Source organism: Phascolarctos cinereus, unplaced genomic scaffold, assembly GCF_003287225.1.
Source record: "Phascolarctos cinereus isolate Bilbo 61053 unplaced genomic scaffold, phaCin_HiC Scaffold_4;HRSCAF=312, whole genome shotgun sequence".
Taxonomy (NCBI): domain Eukaryota; kingdom Metazoa; phylum Chordata; class Mammalia; order Diprotodontia; family Phascolarctidae; genus Phascolarctos; species Phascolarctos cinereus.
In genome coordinates this window covers 665,158,701-665,182,306 of record NW_027555847.1, presented here as the reverse complement: position 1 = coordinate 665,182,306, position 23,606 = coordinate 665,158,701, and the positions used below count along the sequence as shown (strand labels likewise).

The 23,606-nt window shown below is 43.9% G+C and overlaps 1 protein-coding gene and 1 long non-coding RNA gene across 3 annotated transcripts in view; one reads left to right on the top strand and one right to left on the bottom strand.

The window, feature by feature from the left end:
• The window catches only part of PLIN5 (perilipin 5), a 17,717-nt gene extending 7,635 nt beyond the window's left edge, over window positions 1–10,082 (bottom strand). Inside the window, exons 1-6 of one of the 2 annotated variants that reach the window (XM_078153998.1) lie at window positions 10,002–10,082; window positions 7,616–7,708; window positions 7,041–7,236; window positions 4,120–4,202; window positions 3,012–3,243; window positions 591–790 (exon numbers count right to left, since the gene is read on the bottom strand). In XM_078153998.1, the coding sequence (XP_078010124.1) occupies window positions 591–790; window positions 3,012–3,243; window positions 4,120–4,202; window positions 7,041–7,236; window positions 7,616–7,690 (786 nt within the window). In that variant the 5' untranslated portion in view covers window positions 7,691–7,708; window positions 10,002–10,082. Of the gene's footprint in view, window positions 1–590; window positions 791–3,011; window positions 3,244–4,119; window positions 4,203–7,040; window positions 7,237–7,615; window positions 7,709–9,908 lie in introns of both variants that reach the window. The other variant, XM_078153996.1, reaches the window with a different exon arrangement.
• Window positions 9,583–23,606, top strand: LOC110197470 (uncharacterized). The gene is made up of 4 exons (XR_002321489.2): window positions 9,583–9,956; window positions 13,649–13,748; window positions 14,259–14,388; window positions 16,836–23,606. It is a non-coding gene; the product is annotated as an uncharacterized LOC110197470 (long non-coding RNA).

Sequence of the window (23,606 nt, the reverse complement as noted above, 5' to 3'; positions counted from 1 at the left end):
ATTCTTTTTTTTTTTTTTTGGCTAGGCAATGGGGTTAAGTAACAGTTAATAAGTGTTGTGTGTCTGAGGCCAGATTTAAACTCAGGTCCTCTTGAATCCAGGACCGATGCTCTTTCCACTGCGCCACCTAGCTGCCCCCCCGACATTCCTTTTTAAGACCTAAACATTTCCTCCCTCATCAAAGCTGAGGCATAGAGGGACTCTAGGAATAACATTTACTCTATTAGATTGTGGGCTTCCTGAGGGCAGAGACTGTCTTTTCCCTTTCCTTGTATCTTCAGTGCTCACTTAACATGGCGGCTGGTACATAGTAGGTACTTAATAAATGTTTATTGACTCTGGCAGGATAAGAAGGAGCTCAGAGACCTTTCTGAAAGCATCTTTGAGAAGGATTATTGGAAAGGCTCTTAGAAATCACTTTGTTTAATCATTTTACTGATGGGCTCAGAGAGAGGTTGAAATACATGGATATTAAAATCAGGGAGGAGAGAGCAGGAGGCTGTAGGGATGTGAAGTGGGGCTACTACTCTCACTGTGTGGGGGTGAGCAGCTTTGGAGGAGCAGGCATCATGAGGAGAGGGGAGTCTTACCATCTCCAGAGTGTCGTGTAGCTGGGTGAAATATTCCTGGGCCTGGTGCTTTTTCTGGCGGAGTCTGCCCAGTGAGTGCTGGTACACCCGCTGTTGGAGTCGAGATGACAGCGATCCCAGTCGAACAAAGTAGCTTGTCTGGTGCCGGTCTTCCCCTGGGGCCAGAGCCCCACCCTCAGCTGCTGCGGCAGCCAGCTCATCTGTGGCCCAGAAAAAGTGTGGTTTAGGAATGTCCCCTCTGGGATGGGTAATACTCCTTCACCCCCATGAAAACCATGGGAGTTGACTAAGCCCTTGGTATGGGGGAGGGAGAAGGCGGCACAGGTGAGGTTGGAGAAATGATAGTTATGGTGCTTAGAACTATCTGAAAGGGTCTTCAGCAACCACCTAGGCCAGGGGGGTCACCTGGGCCAGTGGGTCACCTAGGCCAGGGGGGTCACCTGGGCCAGTGGGGTCACCTAGGCCAGAGGCATCAAACTCAGAAAAAGAGGCCACTATTAGAAAGCCATGCCTTCGTATTATCTATGTTCTAGTGCATTTGATTTATTTTGTTAAATATTTCTGAATCACATTTTAATCTAGTTTGGTTATACTAGGGAGTGTTGCAGCAGCAATGCTGGCCCTGGGCTTGTGTCAGATCTAGTCCAACCCTCTCATTTTACATATGGGGAAACTGAGGTCCAAAAAGAACAGTGACTTGCTCAGAGTTACAGTTAGGTAATGGCAGAGCTGGGATGTGAACCCAGGCCCTCTTTCTCTTAATCCACTTTTGCCATACATCTAACCTTAGCACTCATGGTCCCATTATCACCCCAAATTCCAACATCAATCTTCTTCTTCAGATAAGCTGGGATCCTCACTCGTTTCTCCAGAGATGGCCTGCTTATTCCCACTCCCAAGCCTTTGCTCATGCTGCTGTCATTGTGTGTGTATTTCATCCTTCCTTTTGTAAATTGCTTGATAGTTTACAGAAGTCTGAATCCCAGACTCTGAGATCTGATAAGCCTACGATTCTGTTAACCCTGTTAACCCTCTCTGTTAGTCTTCACACCACTGCTGGGAGGGAATTTAGACAGGGATTATCTCCCCATCTCAAAAAAGAAATAGCAGGTGAAGACAGAAGAAGGGGCTTGCCTGAAGTCACATATCAAGTTAGAGCCTGGACTAGAACCCAAGTTTCCTGCCTCCCAGCCCAGATTCTTCCCTCTGCATTATATTTCTATCTCTTCTCAGACTCCTACGATCTTCTTCTTCTTCTCTTCCATCCCTCAGCGTCATTTTACAGATGAGGAAACTGAGGCCCAGAGAGAAATGACTTGCTCAGGATCATGCAAGAAGCTAGTACCACAGCTGGGACTAGAACTCTGGGTTCTATACCCATTTCTAGCCTCATTTTTAGCCTTTTCCACTGCACTGCACAGTATTTCTCTCTTGAGTCAGAGGACCTGGATTCATATCTGGCCTCTAATGCTTACTACTTATTCAATATTTGATAAGCTATTTAATTTACCTGGGGCCAATTTCCTCATCTATAAAATGAGGGGGTTGAACTAGACGACCTCTGAGGTTCCTTCCGCTCCAGATCTGGGATCCTATGATTGACGGAGATCCCTCAGGGTCACTGAGGAATGAGAGGAAATGGAAACTTCCTGTGCCAGCCCATGCATGTGCAGGCTGCCCATCTGGCCCTGGCCTCATGCTATCCCTCGGGGGTCCAGAGCTCTGACTATTTATGGAACACGGTTGGGTCCTTTGTTAGGAACCAAGAGACCAGTTTTTGACTTTGGCAAGTCACTTCCCTTTAGACTCAGTTTCCCTGCCTGTAAAAAGAAAGGGTTGAGCTAGAGGGTCCTTTAGGTCCCTTCTGGCTCTGACAGCAAATTCTAATATCCTATGCTCCAAGGTTCTAGAGTTTTCATAATTCTATGATTCAGTGATTTGAAGGTCCTATGAGCTCAGTGGAAAGAGCACTGAATATAACTTTGGGAGACATAGGTTCATATCTTGGCTCTAATAATTACTAGCTGTGTGACTCTGAGGGAATCATTCTACCCCTCCTCAGATTCCTTATCTGTGAAAAGAGGAGAAAGATAGCAGTACTACCTACCTCATAGAGATGCCATGAAGATCGAAAGAAATAATGTGGGCCAAGCAATGATGATAGCTTGTGTTCATAAGGCACCCTAAAGCTTACAAAGGGCTTTCTTCATGAGCACCGTGTGGTAAGGGAGTATAAATAGTATTGTTCTCATTTTACAGATGGGGAAACAGAGGCATTGAGGGGTCAGGAGAAGTGACCTGCCTAGTGTCAGACAGTGCTGGATCCAGCCCAGCTCATTATTATTATTATTGCCTCTGCCTGATCATTTCCAAGTCGTGTACTGAAGGGTGGGGTGGAATTAGCCCAGGCTGGGATCTCACCAAGTTCCTCATCAGTCATGGGTAGGAAGTGATCCATAAGTTCTTCAGACTTGCCCATGATGGCATCCACACCATTGGTCACCATCTGTCCCATGCGGGTGCCCATGACTGTGTCTACCCCACTAGTTACAACTGACCGAGTCAAATCCACACTCCATCGCCGACCTTTCTGGGCCAGGCCCACCACTCCTGTTACACTGCTGGTTACTGCGTCCTTGGCTGATGTCACCACCTTGGGAGGAGAGCAGTGCTTGAGATCCTGCCAGACCCTGGCAACTCAGATTCTCTCCTTCCCCCCTCCTCTAATGCTGGACCTACAGGCTATTCTATTCCTTTCTCTGGATTTTTGGCTAGAAACCAAGATTCCTTCTCTGCTAGCCCTTGCCAGTCCCTACTAGCCCATAACTCCCTCCCTTTTTCTTCAGTTCCAAGGTCTCCAGGGTCACAGGATTTAGAGATCTAAGGGACTTTAAGGTCATTTAGCCCACCCTGCAGATGAAGAAAGCAAGGGTCAGGGCAGTCTAGTGGCTTGCCAAAATCATACAGGTAATGTTGTTAAATAGGAGAACCTGAGTCTGCATCCAGATCTGATTCAAAATCCAGGGGGCTTTCTGCCCTCTGCCTTGATACCTCTACTGCAAAATTCTGGGCTGTGAGTTAGGACTCATGAGTTTCTTTCCTTATAAGTCCTGGCAATTAATTGCCCACCCTTACCATTTCTAAGCCTGTAGCATCTTCTCATTCTTGCATCAGATCCAAAAGTTGCAGGTCAAGACTCCCATTTCCAGCTCTTGTGTGCTATGGGACCTCAGAGAAATCACTTGCCTTCTCTTCCCCATCTCCTGAATGGGGGAAGTGACTCTTTCACCTTTCCCCCTTATGCATATTAGCAAAATTAATTTGTGTTTGTTTTCAATGGGTAAAAGTGGCACTTCTCTGAAGCCTAGCCCCAGAATGGGGTTTAGTCTAGGCTCTCCTCAGCACAAAGACTCCACATTAACTGCCGCATCACCATAGGAGCTCCACCAATCCTGTCTTCATACCCTGCCCTCTCTTGTGTCCCACCTTCTCTACTCGGTACAACACCTCCCTATGTGTCCCAGCATACCTCCTGAGAGGGCTGTCGGAGGAAGGGCAACTTCTCCTCCAGCTTGTCCAGGCCCTTGCAGGCATATTCATTCATTGAAGTAACTGGAGAGACAGACACATACACTCAGGGAGAGACATATACCAAGTCACGCACATTCATAGAGCTGGAATGAGGGCAGGGTAGCTGTAGCTTTTAGAAGAATTTAGAGGAAAGCGCTTGTACTCCGTTGGCAGTTAGAAACAATTGAGCCTAGCATCTAGTTTTAAAAGAAAACCTAATTGGTTAAAATTGACAGTTATCTGGTAACAGCATCCTCTCTAACCCACCCTGTTCCCCATTACCCTTTGTGTCCTGGAGCCCAAGATCTCTTTTTGTCCACAAGGGGGTAGTCTTTTTCCCCTCCCTTGCAATGGAGTGATCTTTAAAGTGTTGATTGGAGGTGCAGTGGAGAGTGGTGGTGGTTGTATACACTTGTAACCCCTATGACTGGGGAGGCTGAGGCTGGTGGGTGGGTGGGAACTTGGGAGTTCTGAGCTGCAGCAAGCTAAACTGTTTGAGTGTGTACACTAAGGCTGATACCAGGATGGGGAGTCCCCGGGAGTGGGGGTCACCAGCCCACCCCATGAAGGGCAAACCAGGCCTGTTCAGAAACGGAGTTGGTCAATAATGTGATGGAGCATGTGAATGGCCACTGCATTATACCCATACTTGGTGAAAAAAGGAAACTTAAACGAAAAGAAGAGACAGACAAAGAAAGGAAAAGCAAAGAAAGCTGATTGCAAGGCACATGTCTTGCCACTTGTCTCCAGGGACAAAGAAGGCTAGGCACAACTCTGTTTAAAGAGTCAGAAAGAGAAGAGACAAAGAGACAGACACTTTCCTCTGTACACACTGAGAAACTGAGATATAGACTCAGAGTTGGAGAAAGAAGTGGAGGCAGACAGAGAGACATACAGACCAGAGGAAGTAAATTCTAAGGATGTCTCTGAGCATTAACTCTGAATCACTGACTCTGCTCGGAATGGCATTGACCCACTTTTCTTCTCTGTTTCAGCTTCCCAAGCTTGGGCTCTACAAACAAAATGAACTACAAAAAAAGTCATAGCAAGACTGGACGAATGGATAACATGTCTATTATAGAATCTCCTGGTGAGTTTGACCTGTTTAGGGGAATTATTTCATAGAATCCAGACTTTAGCACTGGAAAGGACCTTAAAAGATCATCCAACCCAACCCTTTTTTTCTATAGATGAGGAGGGAACTAGCCCAGAGAGGGGAAGGAACTTGTCTAAGGTCACACAGGTGATTAGACCTTGGATTTTGAACTTGGCTCTTGTGAATTCAGATGCAGTACTCAGGCAGCTGGTGGTGCAGAGGAGAGAGCCTGGAGACAGGAAGAACTAACTTCAAAATCTGGCCTCAGATACTTATTAGCTATGTGACTCTGGCCAAGTCATTTAAGAACCTCTGTTTGCTTCAGTTTCCTCAAATGTAAAAAATAGCACCTACCTCTCAGGGTTGCTGTGAGGTAAAGTGCTTAGCAGATGACTGGCACTTAGTAGGTGCTTAATAAAGGCTTGGTTTTTTTTTTCTCCACTGCCCCATGACATTGATATTGGAGCAGTGAAATGATCACCAGTAATTCATAGATACAACAAAATTACATCTTTTGAATTAGTTCCACGGTGAACTGCCCCAAAAGAGATATCATTGCACACAGAACTATCTAGTCTCAAAATTACCTTTCTAATTCACAAATTGACCGTGTCATTTTCCTTCTCAAAAAATCTTTTGTGTCTCCCTGTTGCCTGAGTTCAAGTTCCTTCTCCAGCTTGGCAGACTGAGTAGGGAATGGCCAGAAGACAGAGGGACGAAGAACAGGTAGGAGAAGTAGAATCTGACACAGAGTAGATGATTAAATGTTTGTCGAGTTTAAATCGGCACAGAGACAGATTTGTAGTTTAAAAAAAGAGACAGAGACAGATACACAGAGACTCCAAGAGATATTCAAAGTCTGAAAGACAAGAGATGCAGAGGCCCTCTAGGGAAGGGGTGAGCTGAGGTGCTGGCACTTTCTGGGCTGGTGAAGCCTGGGCAGTAGGTACTGTGGGAGCCAGTTATGCTTCGGAAGATGCTCCAGGGGGCGCTCTGAGCTGCGGCTGAGAACGGACCCTCGAAGCCTCCCCCTCCCACAGGGCCCGACTCTGAAGGTCACTGCAAATGCCAAGGTGATGTCTACTTCTCACTCAAACTAGGTTGAAGGTCACCGGTGAGCAGTAGCCAGCTGCCTGATGGGGCCCCGGATTCTATTCCCCCAGAAACCCCTTTCTTATTAAGGCTCTCCTCCTCACCTCAGCTGGGGGTCCCCCAACCCCACCCCACTCTAAGTCCCAGCTGCGTCTCACAGGGGGTATATTCATGCCTGGATGGTCAGGAGGGCCTTGTCTCCCAGGCCAGTAAGCAGGGGAACGAGCTATATGAGGGCAGCTCAGGGGAATGAATTGTGGCAGCCAGGTCTGAGGTCTGAGCAGAAAGAAAGGAGGCAGGGATTTGGACAAGTCAGAAAAGTGGACAGAGCCCGAGTGTGCACACAAGTGTAGAAGTGAGCAGGCCAGCAGTTGTCTGGGTATGGGGAGTGAAGATGAGGGCAGGAAGAGAGGGGGAGAAAGGAGAAGAAAAGGGGAGAGGGAAAGGAAGAGAGTAGGAGAGGAGGAAAGGAGGAGAGGAGGGAGAGTAGGAGGAAGAAAGGAAAGAAACACACCTTGTTGTGGGGGGTCCTGAGTAGTCAATGCTCAGGCATAGAAAGCTGGACCCCTAGGGTCAGTGGGAGAGGGAGAGGAGAGGGCTGATGGAGGCTGTCAAATTCCAGAGATACCCCCGGAAAAGTGGGATAGATCAGTGAAGGTGCCCAGGAGGAGCCCTGTTCCCAGGACACTCACTCTGAGGCTCCAGCAGGCTGAGGATGGGCTGGGCCCCTTGGGCAGCTCTGGTGGTTAGGCCCTGAAGGCTGCGCTCAGCCAGTCCACACAGAGTGTTCAGATATGGGTGGTTCTCCTTCATAGAGCTGTATAGTGCCGATGCCCTGGCATAGGTCGTGCTGACCAGAGGCAGACTGGCCACTCTACTCACCAGGTTCTGAGGGGAGAAGGCAGGGTTGTCAGAGGCTCAGAGCTCCAGCACCACACATCCCCAGATGCTGAAAACAAGCACCTCACTCATTCTCACCCCACCCCCACCCCCACCCCCATTCCAGGTAGGGCAGGGGCTTTTAAGACTCTATTTGGTAGAAGAAGAGCAGGTGGCTCTAAGTGAGAAGGGAAAAAGGAAGAAAGAAGCCATTATTAAGTATGTGCTAAGTGCTTTATAAATATGATCTCACTTGATAGGGAAACTAGAGCTCCTGCCAAGGAGGATGGAGAGGACTGGCAGAGGAGATGGAGATGCTGCTCCTTCCTGCTCCCTGCTCCAGCTTTTTGGACCAGCTAGTCCTGGCAGTAATCCAGCCTTCACTTACCTTACCCTGGGCCTGGGGCTGCTGCTGCTCCTCCACTGGGGCAGGGCCAGGTTGCTGTTCCTCTTCTTCTGACATGGTGGTCAAGGAGTCACCCTGGGGGGACAAGAGGTAGGCTGGAAGGGGTTGGTATTGAGTGGTGAGATCGTCCCCATTGTGGGATAATCAAATTTGACATTGAGTAGTGAGATCATCTTCATTGCTCCTATGCACTGAACAGTCTCATTCCTGGACCCCCTGCCTTTTAACTTTAAACTCCACAGTCAAGTCCAAGTCATGTCCCTGAAGAAGTCCCAGCTGGGAATCAAGAGATTCCCTGAGACCTAGTCTTAGCTCTGCCTCTGCCCCACTGTGCACGACAATGGGTAAGCTCCTTCTTTCTGGGTCTTGGTCTCCTCTAAAAAAATGGGGTTAATCATCTTTACTCTGCTTATAGAGACTGACTAGGAAAATGCTTTGGAAGATATGGGGCTAGTCAATTGAATTTTAGATCCTGTTTATTTGAAAAAAGGATTTGGAGGAAGCTCCATATTAAATGTTATCTAAGGTGGCCCAGAGCGCTGAACTCATAAAGAGAGAGCTCCCAGTCTGTTCTTACTAGAGTGAGAGAGACTGCATATAGAACCCAGGAGGAAAAATGCTAAGGTTTGACTTGGAGGTTGGGATGAGTTCTCTGTTGGGAATGGAGAGGTGGGGGATGAAATAGAATGGGAAAGGTTGAGAGTGAGGCCCAGAGAGACTGACAGCCAGTCAGGGGGCAAGGGTTGACTTGACCCCAGAGGTACTGACTTCTAGTCCAGGGCTCTCTCCATTGTATCCTACTGTCTTCTAAGGTTGGGACAGAATATTGAGTGATGTCTTGGATAGTGGTACCCCAAGGTATTTCCCAGAGACCACTGGCCCAGAGTTCTTTTAGAGCCCTAGGAAATGGAAAGGATATCCAGTAGCCTTGGAGCTTCCAAGAATCAGGCCTACTCAGTGACAAGAGGCAGTTTGTGGCTGCTTGGTGAGTAGGAAAACTGGAAGCAGATAGCTGGACAACTGTCCATGGGCACTGTACCTCCCTTACTCCTTGGCCCTTAGCTCAGCAAACCAGCCATGCCAGTAATGAGAGGACATTGGAAGAGGCAAGAGGGGAGAGAGGAGATGGGAGGTCTGGATAAGATAGTCTAGGGTGGGGAGAGAGGTCAGCAGATGTGAGGCAAGGTAACAGGAAGAGGCAAGAGGAAATAGGTTTATTGGATCTAGGATTTACTGCTGGAAGGAATCTCAGGGAGCAGCAAGTCCAACTTTATCATCTTATGTATGAAAAACCACAGCTCTGACAGCTTGTGATTTGCCCAAGGTCATCATCTGGAAAGTAGCAGAATCATAATTTGAACCCTGGTCTTCTGACTCCAAATCCTGGACTCTGGTAGAGGAGGGTACTAGACTTTTTTTTTGGGGGGGGAGGCAATCAAGGTTAAGTGACTTGCCCAGGGTCACACAGCTAATGTCTGAGGCTGGATTTGAACTCTGGTTCTCTTGACTCCAGGGCCAGTGCTCTATTCACTGTGCCACCTAGTTGCCCCAAGAGGTGTTCTAGGGGGAGCGAGGGGACTATGGAAAAGATCACTAGAGACAGGCCAGGAGACAGAGGGATAAGGGATCAGGCTGGGGAAGTCGATGGGGAAGGAATGTGGAAGGCAGGTAGATGAGCTTGGGGACAGGGGAAGAAAGATCATACATTGAGAGCTAGAAGGGACCTCTGAATCAATTCTTCCCTCCATCCCCCCACTTTACAAGTGAGGAAACTGAGGCTTAGTAAGGTTAAGGGACGTTGGGCTCACAAAGGTAGCAAGTATCTGGGTTCTCTTACTCCCAGGCTAGGGCTCCTTCCACTGTACCACACTGCCCTTAAGCACTAGGGGGAGGCTGGTGAGGGGAAGGGCTAGTTCCTTGAGGGGCTTTCCTGGGGAGGGGGGGGAAGAATCACTGGGGCTCTGATCTTTGCCTTATCTCCTCCCTTCCCCTTCGCTGGGTGCACTAGCTTAGTGGTCTCCTCTTCTTTGGCAGGGGCCCAACTGTGTTTCCCGGGTCAGCCAAGTGGGCCAAGGGCCGGTTGGCTGGGCCATCTACCCATACCGCCTCCCCTCCCAAGGAGGTTCCCCAAGCCCTCTGCCCAGGCGCTCGCGCCCCCCCCCCGCTCCCCAAGGCTCCCTAAGATTCCATCCTTCCTCTCCCTGCACTGCCACGGTACGCTCTGCCAAGACGTGCCCCTCCGGGACTCGCTCGGAGTATACGTTGGATCTAGTACCTGCCCGGCGTCCCCTGAGGGATCTCCGACTTCCATCTCGGCTGTCAGGTCAGTTGGGTACTTCTGCACCTTCGTCTCCCCCGCTGCACTCACCTCTGCTAGACCCCAGACTCAGCTCCCTAGAGCCTCGCGCGCTTTGCCAGCTTATAGTGACTCCCTCCTGGGACACCCTCCCCACTCCCACCTCCTCCCAGCCCAAGGACAGCAAGGGGTTAGGGCGGAGCCCCATGGGCTGGCCAATCGGGAGGATAGGAGTGTGGGAGGGGTTGATTCCCCTCCCCAACGCCCCCAGCTCCCAGCTCCCAGCTACGGGCCAGGCTGGCCCTTAGGCCTTCAGTTAACTCTCCCTCTAATCCTTGGGACAGCCAGAGAAATGGGGCAAGGTGTGGAGAGCTCCTTTTCGGGGGTTCACTGAGAAGACTGGCGTCGAAGTTTCCAGATTCTCCTTTCCTATTCTCCTTTCAGGGACCGACTGGAAGGGAGAATGGGGCCGAGAGTGGGGTTGAGGGTTTCCCGGAATTACATAGCATACAGCTGTGATAGGATTCGAACTTGAAACTCTGGTCCGAGCTAGCCCCGCGGTTACCTTGGAAATGGGACAGTAGGGACGTAGAGTCCCGTGGGATTATCCCTCCTACGCTGCACTCCCCTCCGACCTGACCTGCCCCCTCCCCTCACCCTTCCCGAGAGCGGGAAAGACAGATTACAACAACTAGATTCAGTTCCTGATTGAGGTTTCCCCCTCCCACTCCGCCCCCTTTGCCCTGGCACCGGGATGTTTTCATGGAAACTGCACTCTTCTACCCCCCCCCGCCCCTCCCCCGCCCCCTACAATGGTTCTAAGGATAGAAGTTTTGAGGGGATGTTGGGACAGCCTCCTGGACGCATAGGTCTCCTCCACACTGCACCTGGGAGTCAGGGTTGCTGGCAATTCCTAAGAAAAGTTTTTGTCTGACTCTTCCCCTCTTTTCTTTTCCCTCCCTTTCCCTCTCTGTTTTCTGCTAGTTCTCTTTGTATTTTTCCTTCGGTCTCTCTGTGGTCATGTTCCTCCTCTTCAATCTGATATACTCTATCCAGGGAAAATGATTCACCCAAGTAAGGTTCTGGACTAGAGTGAGTTTCTGAAACATCACTGGGCTTGGCTAGCTCAGTGGTCGTTGGGCCCTGTGGGGCAAAGGTAGAGCTGGAGGGGCACCCTGTGATTGGCAGGCTCAGATGACCCAGGAAAGTCATTAGACCTTTGCTATAGGTCACCCACCCTAGAGGGTATCTGAGTTTGGCCTCTGTGCATGTGTTGGAGGGGAAGGAAAAGAGAATCTTGCTTAGGCCTGGAGACCTCTGTTCTTTCTGGCCCTGGAATCCCACACTGTGGACTTGCCTTCTGTACAGATGCAATTCAAGGGGTGTCCTGAGCCACAGTGGGCCCCTTCTGCTTCTCCCCTGGTCTGCTCTGACTATGGAGTTTCTATTCATTTAGCCAACAACTTTGTCTCTACAAAGTCCGTGATCTAAGCTATAGCTCTACTCTGCTCTATTATTTACTGTATGACCTTGGGTAAGTCACTTAACCTCTCAGCCTCATTTCCCTTATCTTTAAAAGTAAGGAGGTTATATTAAATGGCAGTGTTATTAAAAGGACAGCAAGCTGGCCTTGGAATTGGAAGACCTGAGTTCAAGTCCATTTCTGACATCTACTGGTTGTGTGACCATGGCCAAATCTTTTATCCTCTCAGGGTCCCAGGCAACTTCCTAAAACTATAGTTTGCAGTGAATGGGTTGACCCTATCCCTATATTAGATGATCTCAGCGATTGCTTCCAGCTTTAAATCCTGTGGTCTCTGGGAGGTGGAGCACCTTAGGATAGAGAAGGGACTCAGGGCTTGGTACCCAAGCTCATTCAGATGGGAGAATGGGAAGATAGGACTTTGTAGAGACCAAATCGGGGTGCCACCCTGAAATGGGGCACTAGATGGCTAGGTCAGGTTGGGAGAACAATCATATACTTACAGAACTACAAAGTTTGAGGATTGGGATGTCAGCGGCCACCTAATCCAAATAGTGCTTGCAAAAGAATCCTCACTAGAACATACTGGAAAGTGATCAGCTAGTCTGAGCTTGAAAACCTCCGAGGAGATGAAGCCTACCCCCATTAAAGGAAGCCCAACCCACTTATGGACAGCTCTAATGGTTAGGAAGCTCTTCCTGACCTAGAGCTTAAACTGAACTCTTTGCAACGTCTGCCCAGCTGTCATATTTCCCCCGTCCTTTCTTCTCAAGGCTAAACCTCCTGAATTTCTTCAATTGATCCTCATATGACAAGTGTCTAAAGCCCTTCATCATCTTGGTTGTCTTCCTCTGGACACTTGCCGGCTTACTAATGTTCTCAAACTGTGGTCCTCAGAACTGAACCCAATGCTCCCAGACAAGATCTGAGGAGGGGTGAGGACAGTGGGATTATCAACTCCCTATTCCTGGAGGCTCTGCCCCTCTTAATGTACCCCAGGACTGAATTAGCTTTTTTCAGCTGCCACAACACCCTGCTGAACCATATTGTGCTTGCAGTCCACTGAAACCCCCAGCTCTTTTTTTAGACAAACCTTTCCACATCTTATACTTGTGAGGTTGTTTTCTTTGTACCCCAATAATGACAGCTATTCAACAGGCTTGAACACTGCACCATATCTAATAAAATGAAATTCAGTAGCTTACACGTGGGCACAAAATATTCAAGGCCACAAATTTAAGATGGGGAATCATGGGTAGATGACAGTTAATTTGGAAGGGATCTGGGGGTTTTAGTGAACTGCAAACTCCATGTAGGTCAGCAGGGTGATGTGGCAGCTAAAAAGGCTAATGCAATTTACATTAGGAAGGGCATAGCTTCCAGGAATAGGGAGGTAATAATCCTGTTGTACTCTTCTCTTGACAGACCTTATCTTGAATATTGGGTTCAGTTCTGAGCCTCACAATTTAGGAAAGACATTGATAACCTGGAGAATGTCCAGAGGAGGGCAACCAGGGTGGTGAAGGTCCTTGAGTCCATGATAAATGGAGATCTGTGGAAGGAACTGGACGTGGTTAGCCTGGAGAAGAGAAGGCTGTGGAGAGGAACCAGGAAGCTAGCTGTGTTCAAGTATTTTAAGTATTAAATGATTAATTAAATTATTATGTATTTTGTCACGTGGAAGAGGAATTAGACTTGTTCTGTTTGGCCCCAGAGGATAGAACAGTGAGTGGAAATTGGGAAGAGGCAAATTTAAGCTCTGTATTAGGAAAAATTCCCTAACAATTGTTTTTTGGTTGTTTCAGTTGTGTCTGACTCTTTGTGACTCCATTTGTGGTTTTCTTGGCAAAAATGCTGGAGTGGTTTACCATTTCCTTCTCTAGATCATTTTACAGATGAGGAAACTGAGGCAAACAGGGTTAAGTGGCTTGGCCAAGGTCACACAGCTAGTGTCTGAGGCTGGATTTGAACTCAAATCTTCCTGATTCCAAACCCAGTACTCTACACACCGCACCACCTAGCTGCCCCTTCAATTTGAGTTGTCCAAAAGTGGAATGTCTTGCTTTGAGAGATGGTGGGTTCCTCCTCATTGGAAGTCTTGAAACAGAGGCCAAGTATGTTATAATAGGGATTCTTTCATGTGCGGGCTGTGTTAGATGGTTGCTGAGGTTCTTTCTAGCTCTCTAATTCTGTGGTTCTGTAATTATATATTTATCATTGAATTTTATCTTATTAGGTTCAGCCCTGCTGCTCCAGTCTGTCAAGATCTTTTGGGATCCTGACTGTCATCAAGCGTGCTACCTCTCCCTTCCAGCTTTGTGTGATCTCCAGATTTGGTGAGCATACTGTCTATGTCTTTAACTAAGTCATCGATAGCATTGTTCAACAGCACAGAATCAAACACAAGTCCTTGGCATTCTCCACTGGAGACTTGTCACCTTAGCATCAACCAGCAATAAGTCTTAGAGTCTGGCCATCCAAATGAATTGTGTGATTGCTTGGTGCCCATTTTCCACATCATTCCCAAGAATGGTTTAGGAGATATTTTATCAAAAGCTTTGCTAAAATTTATGTTAAAAGAAACCTACAGCATTATCCTTATCTACCAGCTTAGAAATCCCATCAAAAAAGGAAATGAGGCTTGCCTTGATGAAGCCAGGCTCTTAGTAGTTATTTCTTCCTTTTCTAGATGTCTGCCAACAAGCTCTTTAAGGAGCCATTCCAGGATTCTGCCAGGAATCTCTATCACAAAGACTGACTCTTTTCTCTTCCCTTTTTTGAAAATTGAGACATTGGTTCTTTCTCTGACTTTGTTGTACCTCTTCTGTTTTACCATAATCTTTCAGATGTCCCTGCAAATGGCTCATCAATCATACTCTCCTGTCATTTTAGCACCTAAGGATGCACTTATTAAGGACCAAGTGATTTGAACTCATCACAGACAACTAGGTGGTCTGTTAAGATCTCCTTACTTAGGTAAGCCATGCTACTTAGCCTGCAGCCATTTTTGTTCTGCTGTTTACCATGCAAAGGTCATTCTTCTTGGCAAAGAAAACAAATGGAAGGAAAAGAAAAATCAAGCTGATCTTTTTTTTTTCTCAGTTGTTAGTCCTTTCTATCCCAAGCAAAGGTACTATCTTTTCTTTTGTAAGGGTGGAGTTGAAAACACTCTATCCCCAGACTTAGCCTTAAACTCAATGAGAACCCATATCAATCCATCAATCATAGACTTTAGGTTAAATGTAAAGTCGTTGAAAGCCATTTGATGAAGCAAAACAACTCCAGAAGGAAGTCTGTTCCAATTGGCTAAGAGATTTCTTTTTTTTTTCTTAAATAATTAATTTATTTATTCTTAGTTTTCAACATTCACTTCCATAAGATTTTGAGTTTTAAATTTTGCCCCCTCCTGCTTCTTCCCCCCACAAAATGGCGTACAATCTGACATAGGTTCTACATATACATTCATGTTAAGCATATTTTCCCATTAGTCATGATGTAAAGAAAATTAGAAATAATGGAAGGAACCATGAGAATAAAGCAATAAAATAAAACAACAAGGAAAAGGAGTATGCTTTGATCTGCATTCAGACTCCATAGTTCTTTCTCTGGGTGTGGATAGCAATTTCTATCAAGAATCTTTTGGAGTTGTCTTAGATTCTTGCATTGCTGTGAAGGGTCAAGTCTATCAAAGTCAGTCATCCCATGATGTGGCTGTTACTGTGTACCGTGTTCTCCTGGTTCTGCTCATTTCACTCTGCATCAGTTCATGTAAGTCTTTCCAAGTTTTTTGGATGTCTGCCTGCTCATCATTTTTTATAGCACAATAGTATTTCTTTACATTCATATGTTACAACTTATTTGGCCATTCTGCAATTGATGGGCATAACTTCAGTTTCCAGTTCTTTACTACCACAAAAAGAGCTGCTATAAATATTTTTGTACACATGGGTCCTTTTCCCATTTTTATGATCTCTTTGGGATACAGACTTAGAAGTGGTATTTCTGGGTCAAAGGGTATGCACAATTTTATAGCCCTTTGGGCATAGTTCCAAATTGGTCTCCCAAATGGTTGAATCATTTCACAACTCCAACAACAATGTATTAATGTTAAGAGATTTCTTTATACCCTGTGGATCCTGTATAAAAACATGGAGTTAGCTAGGATTTCTTTTTCTTTTAAATAAACTTATTTATGGCATTGATTAAAACATTTTTTTAGTTTTGAATTCTCTCTCCCTTCTCCCCTTTCCCCACCCATTGAGGAGGCAAGCAGTATATTGTTTTTAGTTTTTATTTTTTAACTTTTTAATAGTATTTTCTTTTTTCCACTTACATGTATAGACAAATTATAACTTTCACTTAAAAAAATTTTAGGTTCCAATTTTTTTCCCTTCCTCCTTCACCTTCCCCATCCCTAAGATGGTAAGCAATTTGAGATAGGTTTATATATATACACGTACACACACATACATACATATACATATCTATGTATCTATCTATCTGTCTATCTATCTATCTATCTATCTATCTACAATCATGTAAAACATATTTCCATATTAGTCATGTTGTAAAAGAAGATCAAAAGAAAAGAAAAACCATGAAAAAATAAAGAAAGTGAAAAGAATATGCTTTGATCTGCATTCAGATTCTATCAGTTCTTTCTCTGGGATGTGGATAGCATTTTTTCTCATGAGTCCTTTGGAATTGTCTTGGATCATTGTATTGCTGAGAATAGCTAAGTCATTCATAGTTGATCATTATACAATGTTGCTGTTACTGTGTACAATGTTCTCCTAGTCCAGCAATATGATGTCAATTATGTATGTGAAGTCATGCAAAACATATTTCCATATTATCCATGTTGTAAAAAAAAGAAAAATTTAAAAAGTAAAAAAATGATATTTCAATCTGCACTCAGAGTTCACCAGTTCTCTTTCTGGAGGTGGGTAGCATTTTTTATCATGAGTCCTTTGGAATTGCCTTAGGTGATTATTGTTCAGAGTAGCTAAGTCTTTCACAGTTTATCATTGTGACAATGTTGCTGTTACTATGTACGATGTTCTCCTGGTTCTGCTCACTTCACTTTGCATCAGTTTATATAAGTCTGTCCAGGTTTTTCTGAGAGCATCCTGTTCATCATTTCTTATAGCACAATAGTATTCCATCACAATCATATATTATGACTTGTTCAACCATTCCCCAATTGATGGGCATCCCTTCAATTTCCAGGTCTTTGTAACCACAAAAAGAGTTACCTAGGTAGGACTTCAAGTTCCAGGGAGTACAAGCCAAGAGGTAAAGAAAGTGGAGCCATTGTGGTATTCTAGCTAATCTTCCTGTGAAGGAATGAACTTGGGAGTGGGAGTGGGAAGGAGAAGCCTTAGTTTTTGCATTCTAACGAGGTCTCACTCCTTTGACTGTAGGAGGACCCTGCAAGCTTCAAATGGTCTGGAGAATGGTGAACTTCCTGTTGGTGTCCTAGGAACATCTTTGGACCAGCTGATGACATTGTTTGCACTGGGAGCAAAAGACACACTGAACATAGAATCATTTTAAGGCTCCACAAGTTGCCTAGTAAAGAAGTGACATCATGCCTAAGAGGAACTTCTTGAGCACCTCCATGAATGGGAGAATGATTTCCAGCATCAGGAGCTAGGAGTTACCCCTTTGCCACAGGTACTCTCTGAGCCTGGGCCACTTTCCCCTGGACTCTATATGTACATATGTGAGGGCATGTCACAGACTTCTGGCGGGGGATGTTTTGTACCAACTGTTGTTAAACTGGATGATCTTGGTAAATGTTCCTCTCTAAAAGGTACTTAAAGCTGGCTGACTAGACTGATTCAGCCGATAATCTTGAGGGAAAATACGCCAGTGGGGGCTAAAAGTGACAGCATTAAAATATCACCCCTGACTCCTCAGGGTCAACCTATAACCTTTAGAGAAATATATAGCCTTCCTCCAGAACCTAAGTCCCATCTGTGAGAGTGGGAGCTGAGATAAGGATTCTCAGAACTTATGCAGACTATCCTTTGATCTTCATTTTCTTCTCAATGTTGCTAAAAACAAAAATAAACCCCTTTTCTTTGTGGTCCTTAGCTTTCCTCACTAGCCTCAGCTATTTCTTAGCTTTACTACTCCTAACATTCGCTTTTTTCTTGGTAGGACCATGACATATCTTGGAGCAGGTAGGTGGTGTAGTAGATAGAGTGGATAGCTTGGAGTCAGGATGAGTCATTTTCCGGAGTTCAAATCTAGCCTCAGATACTAGTGTGTGACCCTGGGCAAGTCACTTCACCCTGTTTGCCTCAGTTTCCTCGTCTGTAACATGACCTGGAGAAGGAAATGGCAAACCCCTCCAGTATCTTTGCCAAGAGAACCCCAGATGGGATCACAAAGAGTCAGACATGACTGAACAACAGCAATAACATATACTTGTATTTATGTTCTATTACCTGATCACGCCTCTGTCTTCCGTACATTTATATTTCTCTCTAAAGTGGGGATAAGAGCATTGGTCTGGAAGTCAGAAAATCTCAGCTCTAAACCTGGTTCCCCTCCCAAATAACTTTATGACATTAGAAAAGTCCTCTCTAAGCCTCAGTTTTCACTTCTGTGATATGGGCATGATGCCTACTGTACCTATACTACAGAATATTAGGATTAAGGTAAAATGAGATATTAGCTGTTGAAAGCACCAGTGGCAGGCAGAGCCAAGATGATGGAGAAGCAGGAAGACGTGCAGAGAGCAACTCCTTCAAACAGATCTAGAAAACAAACCAGGTCAAATACTGATTGGAAAACCCAAGAAAAAAAAAATCAGAGAGTCATTTTTTTAGCCCAAGTCTATAGAGGGACAGATAGAGAGGTCTGAAGACATTGGCAATGGGTTTTGGCCAGGAGTATGCAGTGAGGGACATTCTAGCCCAGGGGTGGGTTGTGCACCATGGCAAGAAAAGGTCCCAGATGGAGCAGAGAGGGGTCTGAACTGGGATGGGGTACAGTGAGATGTTCACTACTCCATTCTGGGTCACTTATCTAGGGCGGACTGAAGAGGGTACCTGGGCCTAGCAGTGGCATTCCAGGATATGAAGCAGTCACAGCGCTGTGTTGTGTACCAAGAAAGATGCGAGTTCAGCAGCAAACAGCACCTATGAAGTTCAGACCTCACGAGTGTGTCTAGCTAAAGATGTACAAACATGTTTATAGCAGTTCCTTTCACAGTGGAAAAGAACTGGAAACTGAGGGAGGGCCCATCCATTGGGGAATGGTTGAACAAGTTATAGTATATAAATGCGATGGAATGCTATTGTGCTGTAAGAAATGATGAAGGAGATGGTTTTGGAGATTTCTGGGAAGACTTGTGTGAACGGATGCATAGTAAAGTGGGCAGAATCAGGAAAACAATTTATACAATGACAACAATGTTGTATACACAAATAACTTTGAAAGACTTAGGAACTCTGATCAGCAAAATGACCAACCATATTTCTGGAGGACTCAGCATGAAATGTTACCCTTTTCCTGAAGGAAAGATGAAATACTTGGAGTGCAGATTTTTTTTTTAATGTGGTCAGTGAAGAAATTTGTTTGGCTTGACTATACATGCTTGTAACAGGGATTTTGTTTTTGTTATTCAAATGTGGGTGAGGGTGGGAGGGAGAGAAAGAGTATTTTTAATTCAAAAAAGTGACCCAAGTTAGTTTGTGAGTTCTCTGTGCAGCCACATAGGTGTCTTCAGGCAAACCCCATTTTTTCCCCCTCCTAATTGGATATTTTCCTTTTTGCTTCTATAAAATTTTATTATTGTGCATTTCCCATTCCTCCTGGACCGATCTCTTTTGAACCATTTTAGTCCATGGGAGAGCCTAACTATCTTCCCCTGAATCTTTTGAAACCTGCTTTCCAAAAATCTAGAGTTAACGTCAGACTATGCTTGTGTTTACTCTCAATTATAAACCCTAGGAAGGAGTAGTCTCTTCCCTCAACAGAATGTCACACTTGGAAGAGACCTTAGAATTGTGGTTGAAGCTGGAAGGGGCATTAAAACTTCAAACACAGACTACTGGAGCCATCAAGCAGAGCTTGGATGCAAGTTACATGTTGGCGAGGGCATCTGTCTTCACATAGGAGTTGGACTAGATGACTTTGGAGATCCCTTCCTTTCTGACACTAATTCTGGACCGTAAAGCAGAATGTCAGAGCTGGAAGAAACTTTAGAAATTATCTGATTGGCTCCACTCATTTTGTAGATAGGGATGTTGGGATTAGAGAGTTTTTTCCCCTAGGGCTAAAGCTCTACCATGTCTCCTTTTCCTGTGGTTCTGTAGTCCTCAGTCTCTAGAAACACAACACAGTGTTGTGGAAAAAAATGCTAGAGTTGGATTCAGGAGGGCTTCATTTGAATCTCATCTAGAATACTCAGCTAACTGTGTGATCACAGGCAAATTATTCAACTTCTCTGAAAGTCAGTTTCATTATCTGTAAAATGGGATAATGGTAACATTGGTACTTATTTCATGGGGTTGGTATGAGGATTAGAGATAAGGTGTGTCAAGGGCTTTGTCAAAATAGGACCTTAGGTCTAGAGCAGGACTGGACCTCAGAGGCTAGCTGTTTAAACCCTCTTCTTTTACAAATGAGAGAACTGAGACAAAGAGAGATAAAACAATAGGTGATAAAGGGAATGAGCATCAGAGATGTGATTTGAAAGGTCTTCTGACCCCTGAGTCAGTGACCTTTCCCCCTTACCACACTGCTTCCCAAAATAATAATAGCATTTATATAAAGGTTCGCAAAGACTTTACAAACACTATCTTATTTTGTCCTGACCACAACCAGGGAAATTAAATACTATTATTATTGTCATTTTACAGATGAAGAAACTGAGGCAGACAGCAATTAAGTGATTTGCCCAGGGTTACAAAGGTGGTAGTGTTTGAGGCTAAATTTAAACTGTGGTCTTCCTAATTATAGGTTCAACTTTCAACACTGCACCATCCAGCTGCTGAAAGCACTTTGTAAATGTCTTTCCTCTGAGTTATTGAGAAAGTCATATAGGATCATAGATTTAGAGAAAGGAAACTTAGAGGTCATCTAGTCCTGCCTCTTACAGATGAGGAAACTGAGGCCCAGAGTGGTTAAATGACTTGTCCAAAGTTGTAATTTGTAGAGGCAAGATTTGAACCTAGGTCCTCTATCTGTCTGTCTCTGTTTCTGTTTGTCTCTTTCTGTTCTTGCTTCTATCTCTGTCTCTTGTCCCTTTCCCCACTTCTTTCTCTCTTTGTCTCTGTCTGTGTCTGTGTCTCTGTCTCTGTCTCTGTCTCTGTCTCTGTCTCTGTCTCTCTCTCTCTGTCTCTCTCTCTCTCTCTCTCTCACACACACACACACACACACACACACACACACACACACACACAGAGCAGAGGGTGAGGTTCAGTTTGGGAGTTGAGAGACCTGGGTTCTACTTTTGGTTCTGGCTCTAGGCTTCATTCACTAAGTGACCTAGGGGAAATTATTCCCTTACCCTTGGGTTACAGCTTCCTGTTCTGAAAAATCATGGTGTTAGAATCAGAGCTATCCCAAAGTGGAATTGCTGCCCTCCACTGGCCGACTTTAGGCAAAGTCTAGATGACCATTTTAAGTTGTTTTTTTTTAATTGTCATGCACTTATTTTTTCTCCCTCCTACCTCTTCCCGCTACCACCGGAAAAAGAAAAAGAAAAAGAAAAACAACAACAACAACCCAGTGTCATATAATCTTAATCAAGCAAAACAAATTCCAACATTGGCCATATCCAAAAATGCATTTCTCATTCTTCATATCAGTCTATCACTCTGTCTTGGGGTGGGCAGCATTTTTCATCATCAATCCTCTAGTTTAATTCCTGATCATTGCATTGATAAGAGTTCTGAATCTTTTGGAATTATTTATTTTATAATGTTGATGTTAGAGTATAAATTATTCTTCTGGTTCTGCTTGCTTTAACCTGAATCAGTTCACATAAATCTTCCCAGATTTTTCAGAAACTCTCTCTTCACATCTTATAGGACAATAATATTCCATTATATTAATGTACCATAATTTGTTGAACCATTTCTCAATTCAGGTTCCACCCTCCGCCCCCTTAGCATATAGTTTTTTGCTACTACAAAAAGATCTACTATAACTATTTTTGTACATATAGGACCTTTTCTTTTTTTTTTTTTTTGGATCTTTTTAGGTAAAAGCATAGTAGTGGCATAGTTGTGTCAAAGGGCATGCACAGTTTAGTAACTTTGGGGGCATAATTCCTAATTGCTTTCTAGAATAGATGGACCACTTCCCAACTCCACCGAGAATATACCAATGTACCTATTTTCCTGAAGCCCCTCGCTTTCCTTTTTTGTTACCTTTGCCAATCTTATGTGTATAAGATGAAACAGAACTCTTTCAATTTGCATTTCTCTGTTAGTGATTAGTAGTGTTGGGTTTTTTTTTTAATATGACTATAGATAGCTTGAATTTCTATCCTTGAAAGCTGCCTGTTCATATTAGTTGACCATTTACCAATTGGGAACTGGCTCTTATTCTTATAAATATGAATTAATTCCTTATATATCTTGGAAATGAGACATTTATCAGAGAAATGCTATAAATTTTTTTTCCCAGTTAACTGTTTCCCTTCTAATCTAAGCTGCATTGGATTTGTTTGTACAAAAACTTTTAAAATTTTATATAATTAAAATTGTCCATTTTATCTTCCATGATCCTCTCTATTCCTTGTTTATTTATTTATTTTTAAATATTTTTGGTGAGGCAATTGGAGTTAAGTGACTTGCCCAGAGTCACACAGCTAGTAAGTGTCATGTGTCATGAGGCAGGATATGAACTCAAGTCCTCCTGACTCCAAAGCCGGTGCTCTATCCACTGCACCACCTTGCTGCCCCCTCCTTGTTTATTTATTAACTTTTCCCTGTCCCTAGATCTGAAAAGATAATTTCTTGTCTGCTTCTCTAATTGTTTATAATGTGACCTTTTATAGCTAAGTCATGTATCCATTTGAAGCTTACGTTGGTATATAATGTGAGGTACTGGTCAAAACCTAATTTCTGTCAGGCTGCTGTCCAGTTTTCCCAGCAGTTTTTGTCATAGTTAAATCTTTCCCCTAGTAGCTGTAGCCTTTGGGTTTGTTGAAGACTAAGCTACTAGGTTCATTTTCTTCTGTATGTTGTGTATCTAATCTTTGGTATGTTGTATACCTAATCTGTTCCACTGATTGATCTCTTTGTTTTTAACCAGTACCAAATTGTTTTGATAAATACTTCCTATAGTATAGTATGAAATTTCTGTTGAGATTCTTGACCCTTTATTGTTCCAAATGAATTTCATTATTGCTTTTTCTAGTTCTAGAAAATAATTCTTTGATAGTTTTATGTAGCGCTGAATAAATAAAATAATTCAAGTAGAATTCTAATTTTTATTATATTGGCTTGGCCTACCCATGAGTAATTAATATTTCTCCATTTATTTGTCTTTTAGTTTTGTAAACAGTGTTTTGTCGTCATATAGTTCTTTTGTGTATCTTGGTAGGTAGACTCCCAAGTAGTTCATGCATTCTGTAATTATTTTAAATGGAATTTCTCTTCCTATCCCTTCCTGCTGCATTTTATTGATATTATATAGAAGTGTTGATTATTTACATGGATTTATTTTATGCCCTGCCACTTGTTTGAAGATATTAATTCAACTTATTTTTTGGTTGACTCTCTAGAGTTGTCTAAGTATATTAAAATATCATCCTTAAAAGTGATAATTTTTGTTTACCAATTGACTGTACTTGCTCCCTTAATCTTTTTTTTCCATGTTATTGCTATAGGTTGCATTTTTAGCAATATGTCAAATAGAAATAGTGATAATGGACATATTTTCTTCCCTCCTGATCGTATTGAAAAGTACTCTAATTTAATCCTTTAACATATATGTTGCACTTGGTTTTAGATTTATACTATTTAGCATATTAAGAAAGGTATATCTATTTCCATGTATTCTGATGTTTTTTAAAAACAAAAATAGGTGTTATATTTTGTCAAAGGCCTTTTCTGTATTTATTGATATAATTATATGATTTTTGTTGTTCTTGTTATTAAAATTATGTTTATATTTTTGCTAATATTAAACTAACCCTGCATTTTTGGCATAAATTTAACCTAGTC